Here is an 11,308-nt window from a genome sequence, read left to right as displayed (position 1 = left end):
TATAAAGCTCACGGAATCTTTGTCAATGAAGTAAAAGAGTTCGGCACATTCTGTTCATAGGTCATAATAAACTGGTTCTAATGTTCAGAATGTACGTTGCTGCATCAAAGTAGGCCTCGTAGATTGAATAATGTTATCACAAAAGGTATTGAATAGACATACATAGATTACATACTAAAATTTTATGAGTCTACCTTCTTCTTCTTTTTTTTTACATTTTAGCTTATCTATTAGATCTTCCCTAAATATTTCCTGCTTTTGATATTAAAAATATGGAACTAAAGAGGTTTGTTGTTTAAACACGAAAAAACAACAACTAGGAGCGTAGATGCTTCGTGATGAAGAATTAGTCTGTATTGAAAATCTGAATTTTAAAACGGATTTAAATACTAAACAAAAGCAAGATTTCTTGAAAAAATTTCTCATGATTTCGTTTGTTAGAATAATGAAAGATTTTTTTTCATATTTTATTAGATTGTTAAATAAAAAATGAAAGTTAAAAAAACCAACCTCCAGATAATTATAAAATAACTTTTATTTTAACTAACGTTTCGCCTTTGCGGTTATTTCAGCAAAGGCGAAACGTACGGTGGAAATAAAAAGTTCGTTTATAATTATCTGGAGTGTAAAGGTCGTGTTTTTTTAAACTTTATTATCAAAATGTGTAAATCCCTTCAATATGTACTACAAATTCTGAAAGACAACATAAGAAATAAAGAAAACAAAGACAACTATTTTTTATTAAATTTCAGTGTTTAAAATTCACAAGACAGTTCGTTAATGTAATTACGAATTCAGCTATTCCATTTTGTTAACATAGAAATTGCTGTTACAAGTTGTGACGTAAGATTAATATTTCATAACGAAATAATTACCAGAGTCCATTTTATTGACAAGAAACTTGCACAAACATCTATAGAGATGAAAACAAATTCACTCTAATCTCTGTCTTCGTACTAGGCAGGTTTTTCATTGGACTCTTATTACAGTAATATACTGGCTTAGAGCGACTATTATTTATAGGCGTGGTTAAGACATAGTTTCCGCTTCAATTTTTGATTTTAGGAAAAATGTGGTGAAAATGTTTTAGAGAACATTAGGTCTTCCGGTTGAAATAGAAAAGTGACCTGTGTTCAATCCTACAAGTAAAAATACTGATTATTTGAAGCTTTCACAATATAGGCCTATATTGGTCGATTAATCTCTCAAATATCTCCAAGCAAATTAAATTAAAGGAACCAAACAGACAGCCAATTAACTAACAGTCTCTTAATCAAAGTTTCAAAGAATTGTTAGTAAAGAAAGCTAGCATTGTTAATCGGCAAATAAGGTAGAAAGGAATTATCGATAATCGTTTTGTTAAGAAGTGTTTTCCTTGATCCAGTCTAAAAACTCCGTAACTCGGGTGTAAACACCGGGATAGTTGGGCTCGGCACATCTAATGCCCCATGAAACAATTCCAACCAATGTCCATCGGCGATTAGGAGCCTCCCACATCAGTGGCCCTCCAGAGTCACCCTGAAATAAGTAGTCTAAGTTAGTTCGAATAGTCGGAGCTTGATATATTAACATCCCTCCAGTTTCGTACTTAAATAAGTAGTCTAAGTTAGTTCGAAATAAACGCATAAAACTCGCAACTTTCCACATCAGTAGCTCTTCAGAATTACACTGAAATAACTAATTTAAGGTAGTTCGTAGTGAGCCCAGAATTTCCTGAATAAAACAACAACAGAGAGTACGATAAAATGTACGCATATTAGTAGTATGTGACTTAGGGCATTATAACTGGGAAGAATTTGGTCTTTACGTCAGTTTTACACGTTATGAAATTAACTGACAATCACATATAAAATATATGTCAATATACATTGGATGTGATCTTTTTATCTAATTAAAAAACAACAAAAAACTTGTTATATTATATGTTACTCTTCTGTTTTATTTATCAAGGATTACTTCTCTTTTTTTTTAAGCCAAATTATTTACTACTCTTAAAACGCCCTTTCGAATGGAAAGAAAACAAATAATCAACAGTGAAATCAACTATCTTGCAACAAATGTTTTCTTTTCAAGATGGCCGCTTAATATTGGACTGTTTAAACTTATTGTTTGATTAGGTTGATGTATTTTTGGTTTCATGACTTACCTGACACGAGTCCTTGTCACCATTTTTAGAGCCAGCACAGAGAAATACATTTGTAATTGTCTGTACAAAAGTGTTGTTACACTCTTCGTTATCCCAGACAGGTATGCTTACTTCTCGCAAAACGTTGCTTGAAGCACCACCTAGTGGTAAGAAAGTGAACTATATAAAAAATGCTATATGTAAATCAGTTCCTGAAAAAATATTCAAAGTTTGGTAAGTCTAGTAGGAATAAGTTATTTTGTAAGAATCATTTTTAAATGCTAGTTTTATTTTGAGGATAAAAACATCCCCTGACAAAAATGTATCTCGTATACCTTAATAAAAAAACTACTGGAAATAATATACAAAAATCTGAGATAGCTATATAATCCTACGAAAGCTAGACCAAAATAATAGAATTTTTTTAAACTGAAATCTGTATTTGGGTTTCATAAAATAGGTCTACTTGTCGCCGTTCATAATTTTAAACTACTGACCAAAAAGAAGGCAGCGCCCCCCAGTGGCACAGCGTATGTCTGCGGGCTTATATTGCTAGAAACCGGGTTTCAATACCCGTGGTGGGCAGAGCACAGATAGCTCTTTATGTAGCTTTGTGCTTAATAACAAACAACAACAACAGAGAAGACAGCCAGTCAGCATCACCACTCACCATAATAGACGGCCTGTAACTCTTATAACGCACCTACAGCTTAAAGTGCGGGGAATATTTTATGGTACTGCACGGAATCGAACCCGGCTCGTCAGTTTCGATATCCAAAGCACCACCACAAGGTCAATCCGTTTGAATCCAGATCTACATGTTTCTGTTTATGCACATTTAATATTGATAAACTGACTTTGTCCAGGTAAAACAGTTTCACTCGTTGAATTCGGCACTGCTATGTTCTCTCGGTGGCTCATCGGTAAGCCTGAGGGCTTATAAAGCTAAAAATCAGGTTTTGATACCCGCAGTGTACAGATCACAGATAGCCCATTCTGTATCTTTGTGGTTAACAACAATCAAATCAAACTCTTAAGTCCTCTTAAAGGGGAGGGGGAACGTTCAAATAACTATCTTTTTCTCCATACTAACTCGCCCCCAGTGGCACAGCGGTAAGTCTGAAGGCTTTGTGCTTAACCACAAACAAGTCATACTAACTCTAAGAATCCGTGAGTGAAAATAAAGCAAAACCCGTTATAATATTTCAACCACACTAAATCTGCCATTTCCAGTGCCGACAAGACTTTTCGTACAACACCAGGGCTCATCAGGCCGGCTGAGATAGGACAGCCATAGTAGTGGTCTAGGTGATATATATATCAATTTTCATGAACAACACGTTTTAAGGGTGTGAATAAAATTAAGCGACTATGTAATAATTGTTACCAATTCTATTTAAGTTTATAGTTAAGAATTATTCTATGTACTTATTTTATTTGAATTAAGTTCACTATCATTCACAAGAACAGGCGAACCAGCAAGCTAGTCTTGTTATACTCGGAGCGAGTCATGTAACTACAGAGTCAATGGGAAAACACTACATATGTAATTCTAAGAACCTCTGAGTAAAAGTAAAGTAGAACACGTTACAATATGTCAACTACACTATATCTACAGTATTCTGAGGACGTGTTTATGAGACACAATATACAGTTAAACAACAAAGAATCTTAAATGTTGTGACATTATTTCGTATTCAGTAGATAAAGCACTTCAACAATTGACCACAGTATTCAAATATTACTCAAATATTGTTATGGGGAGAACGTAGCATTATTGTAATTAATTATACTTGTCATTAAAACATTATTATCAGGTGAATATAGTGTACATAGTGTGGTCAAAATACTATTACACACTATTATTATTCTTCTTGAAAAATCCCTAGGGAATGCAGAAAGAACTCAGTGTTAAATAATATAGTAGGCCTAATACTAAAGTCTAACGTCAAGTATAAATAATTGAATTACTTTGATATTGTTTTACGTACTAGTACTTAAATTACTTAATTCAATATAAATTAGCCCGAATTTGTTTCTGTAGTATACTTAAAAAAGAAATGTAATTAATTCTTCGTTAACCCTGGAAATTTATGTTTTTTTTTTTTACAGAAACAGAAATCATCTGTCCCGGAAATGCTCACTTCAGTTTAGGAAAATAAAAATATTTTTAATTCTTCACTTCTCCTACATATTATATGTATTTTCACTATTATTTCACAGAAAAAAAAAAGACAATAAGTATCTTAACACAAAAATATACAACTTTATTATCTCATTCACCATAGTGTGTGTGTGATGCAAAACAACAACAACCAAACAAAACATTATATTATTATAGATAAAGAATGCTAACCGTATGCTACTGTTCCCCAACCAGTCACTGTAGCTAATTTGCTTCGAAGATCACTGCGTGGGTCTGGCAAACAAATAGGGCGGATGAAATCTGAATACGCCACAGGTTTTTCCAGTCGTAACAGCGCAATATCGTTGTAGTATCTGACTTTGTCAAAATTAGGGTGGCTTTTTATTTCAGCGACAGGGATATCTGTAGGAGAGTTATCACTTGTCTTACTAAAGTCGTACTCACCCAACCTCACCTTGATCGAATCTGCTGTAAGCCTACAATACAAACAACAACAACAACATAAGATAGTTATCACTTGTCTTACTAAAGTCGTACTCACCCAACCTCACCTTGATCGAATCTGCTGTAAGCCTACAATACAAACAACAGCAACATAAGATAGTTATCACTTGTCTTACTAAAGTCGTACTCACCCAACCTCACCTTGATCTTATCTGCTGTGAACATATAATACAACAACAACAACATAAGATAGTTATCACTTGTCTTACTAAAGTCGTACTCACCCAACCTCACCTTGATCTTATCTGCTGTGAACATATAATACAAACAACAACAACATAAGATAGTTATCACTTGTCTTACTAAAGTCGTACTCACCCAACCTCACCTTGATCTTATCTGCTGTGAACATATAATACAAACAACAACAACATAAGATAGTTATCACTTGTCTTACTAAAGTCGTACTCACCCAACCTCACTTTGGTCATATCTGCTATGAACCTACTATACAAACAGCAACTTACTTATAAGGTTCAAGCATGGAATAACCGTTGGAAATTAACAGTTTGATATACAAAACAACTGTTTTGGTTATGATAGATTTGTTTTCATGCTACATCATCAATGGTTACCGTAATTATTATTCAAGTGAACTACAACGGTTCTAAAGCCCGGTATCTAAGAGAAAGAACTTACAACGGAACGACTAAACATAGATTTGTTTTAATGCTACATCATCAATGGTTACCGTAATTATTATGTAAGTGAACTACAACCGTTCTAAAATCTGAGAGCGCACACAGATAGAACATTATATAAATTTGTGTTAAAATCCAAGGAAACCGTCCCGTTTAACAATATTCATAGTTCTGCTATCTGTTGGTCCTTTTTATAAATGTTGATATTTATTTATTTGCTTACATCTAAAATAATGACATCTTCAACCTACCTTTGTGTACAGTGAGCAGCAGTAAGAACAAAATTTCGGTTAATGAGCGCACCACCACAGAACTGGCCAGTCAAATCCGCTGGTCCCCGTATCAGGGCAGCCTGTTTGAATTAAAACAGTTCATTCACATATAAAAAATGGAAAGTTAAAAAATAATGTTTGATGAATCATTCTAGTAGGTGTTAAACCGATAATTTTTATATAAGGTAAACTAAGCTTATCTGCATTAAGGTAACCACAAACTGAACAAATCTGAGGGTCGCGGGTTCGAATCCCCGTCACACCAAACATGCTCGCCCTTTCAGCCGTGGGGGCGTTATAGTGTGACGGTCAATCCCACTATTTGTTGGTAAAAAGAGTAGTCCAAGAGTTGGCGGTGGGTGGTAATGACTAGCTGCCTTCCCTCTAGTCTTACACTGCTAAATTAGGGACGGCTAGCGCAGATAGCCCTCGTATAGCTTTGCGCGAAATCTATAACAATATAACAATCTTTCTACGAGAGAAAATTGTTAACTGAGTTATTCTATTTTATTGTGTTTCAATACTTGCCGATAGGCGGTGAGACTTTTCAAATCTTGTACAACTGAGTTACAAATAGTTATTAAGTGGTTCACTGAATCTGTCAGAGAGTTAGTATTTGAAATAGCTCAGTAAATTTATGGTGTTGTATAAGTAGTATGGCCCTAGCTCAGAGGTGATGGTAAGGTAGAGTGGGGGATTTTTTTTGGGGGGGCTTAAGCTACAACAAAACAAGCTTTAGTTTCCTTTGTAGCCTCCGCATCTAACGAACAATACTTGCTGTTAAAATTGGTTCACTTCCATAAAACTACAATATGTGTGTCTATAAAAATGAACAATGTAGCCCCCTCAATTTTTTCGTCGAGTTCTCTTAAGCCCCCTCATCGAGAAATGGCTTGCGCACCTCCACTCTAATGTTAAAATTGGTTCACTTTCATAATACTACAGTATGTGTGTCCACAAAATGAAGAGTGTAGCCCCCTTAATTTTTTCGTCGAGCTCGCTTTAGCCTCCTCGTCGGGAAATGGTGTCCCTTCCTCCTACGAACGTAAATATTATCCAAGAATACGTTAAGTTGACGTCCCTAGTTTTGCTGTATCTTAAAAACTATTTCATAAGTTAATGCACTTTCATTATTTAAAACAATTCCCTTTGTAAATTAAAAAAAAGCAAAACACACACACACACATACAAAATAGAAAAACAAAGGGTTTCTTTCTTACAATTACATTTGTAAATTTTATATTAACCGAATGTGAAATAAATTAAAACCTATATTTAAATAACGTGAATTACTAGTTGTATCATATACTTTTCACTATAAATCTAATTCTTTTGGCTTTCTTACCATCCATAACCAGTCGCCAGGATCTGCCTCCTTTCCTCCAACTATTCTCGTCTTAAAGTTAAGGCCACATTCTAAAGAAAGAACAAGTACCGAAAATAAAGAACATCCGGTACATAACTATCATCCTTTCACTAAGCCTAATTTCTTCATTATATATATATGAATAACAAACACTAATTTAAACATTTTATTCGGTTTGATGGAAATATATTTTTACCATTACATTTTAATGTGAATTATATCTGAACTTACAATTTTTTTTCTACATTAATGTAAAAATGGATAAATGTAAAATGGATAAAAAAAAGTTTATAAACTGTATACAGCTGATGTATAACTGTTTTATGGAATCATTGACTATGTTCAGAGTGGAATAAATACAACACTAAATGTTTTATACGTTTGAAGCTTAACTTAGAGTTCAAAACCTAAGCATGTTAAATATTCCACATCACATTGGTAGAACTGATTAATGACGCCGTTTCGGTAAAAATATCTGAATTAAGATCTCTACCTTAGAAAGCAAATATTACTGATCAACGGGGAAAATTGCTTAACTTATGTAAACATGTTTGAAGTACGTTGCAACCATAAGCCACAGAAGAAAAGTAGTCTTGTAATTAAAGATACCAATAATTTCAGAGATATGTTTGTTTTACAGCAAATTCATAATGGACTATCTACTGTGTCCACCGCGGGGAATCGAACTCCGGTTTCGTGTTGTAAGTGCGTTAACTTACCCACCTGGCGACAGTTTCAGAAGACTCTCGTTCGAAGTAATTTCATTTTATCTAAAGAATTTACAGCTTAAGGAAAATAACAACTTGGAGATTAAAGTGCGCAAGCTTTTCACCGCTTAGGTTTCTATAAAATTAGCAATATAAAAGCATTTGAGATTACAAAAACACCCACTGCTCACTCTTAAAAGTTAAATATTCAGTCATTTAGTAAATAAACTTTTGAGAGGTTTAGCTTTTTCCAAAAATGGATATAATCATTTGAAAGTGCCTTTAACATATTTAGGATATAAAACCCCACGTATAAACATGTTGTGAATATAATTTTGATATCAATTATATCATGATTATCCAAATTATGTGGTACTTAGAGTTATCGTGGTACTTAGATGAATAAGGAAAACAACCTTGTATGTGATATTAAACCTATGTCACTTTTGAATTCAAACATCGAGATTAACTTAACTTGTCATATACGTTTGTGAAAAAATATTTTAATTAGCATATGACACCCGTCCTTTATTGGTGGAACCATTTCTTTTAACTATATAGATAATTCGGATTGGTTCAACTAAACAGACAAATCTAACTAACCACATAATCGAATCATTTCTAAAAAATCAGACATAACATAACCGTATCTTCTGGCAAAGAATAGCGACTAGTGGACCTACTGAATGAAATCATTCCTGTGTCTGATTTGTTACACTAGTGTTTAAACCAGGTTATAATGAAGTGTATAGTTTAACGATGAATGTACTGACTGCATGTGAATTTCACGTGTTTGATTTGTTACACTAGTGTTTAAACCAGGTTATAATGAAGTGTATAGTTTAACGATGAGTGTACTGACTGCATGTGAATTTCACGTGTTTGAATTGTTACACTATTGGTTAAACGTGGTTATAATGAAGTATATAGATATAACGACGAGTGTACTGACTGAATGTGAATTTGATAGTTTGATTTGTTGCACTATTGGTTAAACGTGGTTATAATGAAGTGTATAGATATAACGACGAGTGTACTGACTGAATGTGAATTTGACATGTTTGATTTGTTACACTATTGGTTAAACGTGGTTATAACCTAACGACGAGTGTACTGACTGAATATGAATTTGACATGTTTGATTTGTTACACTATTGGTTAAACGTGGTTATAATGAAGTGTATAGTTTAACGATGAGTGTACTGACTGAATTTGAATTTGGCATGTTTGATTTGTTACACTATAGGTTAAACGTGGTTATAATTTAACGATGAGTGTACTGACTGAATGTGAATTTGACATGTTTGATTTGTTACACTGTTGGTTAAACGTGGTTACAATTTAACGACGAGTGTACTTACTGAATTTGAATTTGGCATGTTTGATTTGTTATACTATTGGTTAAACGTGGTTATAATTTAACGACGAGTGTACTGACTGAATGTGAATTTGACATGTTTGAGTTGTTACACTATTGTGTTTATAATGAAGTGTATAGATTTAGCGATGAGTCTACCTATTGAATGTGAACTTCGCGTGTGGTCAGATGAAGCAGAAGTAAGATCGCAACGTCAACCTCTAACTTTCCCTTCTCCTTCATTAGGATTCTGTCCATGTCTTGGACCAAAAAGCTACATGTACAAAACGTTTTTTTTTGTCCTTTCCGTCAAACAGTACAATTACTGTACTAAAATCGCATATCGTCATGTTACATTTCAACAGCGAATGTTTTTTTGAATTATTATTTTATTAAAAATAGGTAACTTCATGATTGGCAAAGTTATTATATACTAGTGATACTGATGTTTAGCCACGGCATATCGGCTCATAGAATGGCTCTGAGTTTTTTGTTTCTTTTTTAAATACAACCTTTTAGCTTGTGGCTCCATCTCTTGACCGATTTGAGATCTAATCAGAATTGCGGCTATTCATATTTTCTATTGTTGTGAAATATGTTAATACTTCAGATGTTTTTAAATGAGCATTATTGTCATGAAAACAATTAAGTCTTTCTCACATCGGAATGCTTCATTTTGTAAAAAAATAACAATACATATGTCTTATTTAATGTTTTACAAAGTTGTTACGATGTCAGATTACTTAAACTCTAACTCATGAAAATAAAATAATACCTTCTTCATAAGGTGAATTAGACGGCTCTGGTGAAGGTGGAGGGGGCTGTGTGGGTTTTGATGTAGTTATAGGAGGCAGAGTTGGTGGAATTGGCTCAGGTTCCTCAGGCTCATAAGGTTTTCCAGGTCTATTTGGACGCCCTGGCTGGAAAGGTCTTCCCGGTCTGTTTGGACGCCCTGGCTGGAAAGGTCTTCCCGGTCTGTTTGGACGCCCTGGCTGGAAAGGTCTTCCTGGTCTGTTTGGACGCCCTGGCTGGAAAGGTCTTCCTGGTCTGTTTGGACGCCCTGGCCGGAAGGGTCGTCCTGGTCTTCTGTTAGGACGCCCTGGTCTTCTATTAGGACGTCCTGGTCTCCTATTAGGACGCCCTGGTCTTCTATTTGGTTTCTCTGGTCTGCTTGGTCGAAATGGTTTATCTGGTTCATCTTGTATTGGAGTATGGATTTCCGGTATTGTGGTTGTAGTTAAAGCTGCCGGTATGCTTTCTGGTTGGTGGTCATCTGGACAGCAAGCACCCACATAACGACTGTTAATAAAACAAACGTATTTGACAAACTTTGTAAAGTCTGTGACAAATTCAGGTAAGAGACAATGTTGAATATAGCGGCAGTGACCGGGTTCGTTGTTGGGAGTCCGACAAAACTGAAACCTCTCACTGGAATGAGCGTTAAGATTGATGAGGGCTGACCTGCCCGAGGCGACAGGATACACATCGCCTACAGCTTTGATCAACTGTTGAACAACGTTCTGCAATTTTTTGTTATTTGTTATTTCTGAAGTTTCTTCTTCGTAATCTTCGTCATAGTCACTGTAATCATAGTCAGACAGCTCTGTAGACGTCTCTGTGAGCTTATCATTTTGCTGAGGTTGGACAAACCGTTCCAAGACATCTGATATCCCTGAAAGTAGTCCACGAGACCCAAAATTTAGCCGAAAACCTAGAACCAAGATAAAACGTAAATATTGTAAATTCGTTATCTTCAGAATTTTCATAATTTTCCACGTATTACCTAGAACTACCGACGGTGTTTATATGTATGACTTCATTGACTTAATACTTTGTAAACATATTGTTATAAAATATATACGTACCAAAGTACTTGTGAATTCACAACTCTGTTGTTTACAGAGTTCCTAAAGCATATGAATTACACACAGAAATTTAAACATGAACAAGATAATTTTTGTAATTAGTCCCACTGATTATTGCTGGGGATTTCTATGTATCTTGCATAACAAATGAATGATCTCATCCAATGTTTTTAGTCACTTCTTTACGTTGAATGTTTTAAAAGGCAAATAACATAAACTTACAATGTTTTTGGTCACTTCTTTACGTTGAATATTTTAAAAGGCAAATAACATAAACTTACAATGTTTTTGGTCACTTCTTTACGTTGAATATTTTAAAAGGCAA

General features: G+C 34.5%; 1 protein-coding gene across 1 annotated transcript in view; it reads right to left on the bottom strand.

The window, feature by feature from the left end:
• Positions 1–713: 713 nt before the first annotated feature.
• Positions 714–11,308, bottom strand: part of LOC106462208 — a 42,744-nt gene continuing 32,149 nt past the window's right edge. The window contains exons 5-10 of the mRNA XM_022389399.1: positions 9,894–10,829; positions 7,034–7,104; positions 5,668–5,768; positions 4,482–4,747; positions 2,147–2,286; positions 714–1,518 (exon numbers count right to left, since the gene is read on the bottom strand). Of these exons, the coding sequence (XP_022245107.1) occupies positions 1,360–1,518; positions 2,147–2,286; positions 4,482–4,747; positions 5,668–5,768; positions 7,034–7,104; positions 9,894–10,829 (1,673 nt within the window). The 3' untranslated portion in view covers positions 714–1,359. The remainder of the gene's footprint in view (positions 1,519–2,146; positions 2,287–4,481; positions 4,748–5,667; positions 5,769–7,033; positions 7,105–9,893; positions 10,830–11,308) is intronic.

This window comes from Limulus polyphemus, unplaced genomic scaffold (assembly GCF_000517525.1).
Source record: "Limulus polyphemus unplaced genomic scaffold, Limulus_polyphemus-2.1.2 Scaffold1118, whole genome shotgun sequence".
In the NCBI taxonomy this organism is placed as follows: Eukaryota; Metazoa; Arthropoda; class Merostomata; order Xiphosura; family Limulidae; genus Limulus; species Limulus polyphemus.
This window is presented reverse-complemented; position numbering and strand designations above follow the sequence as displayed.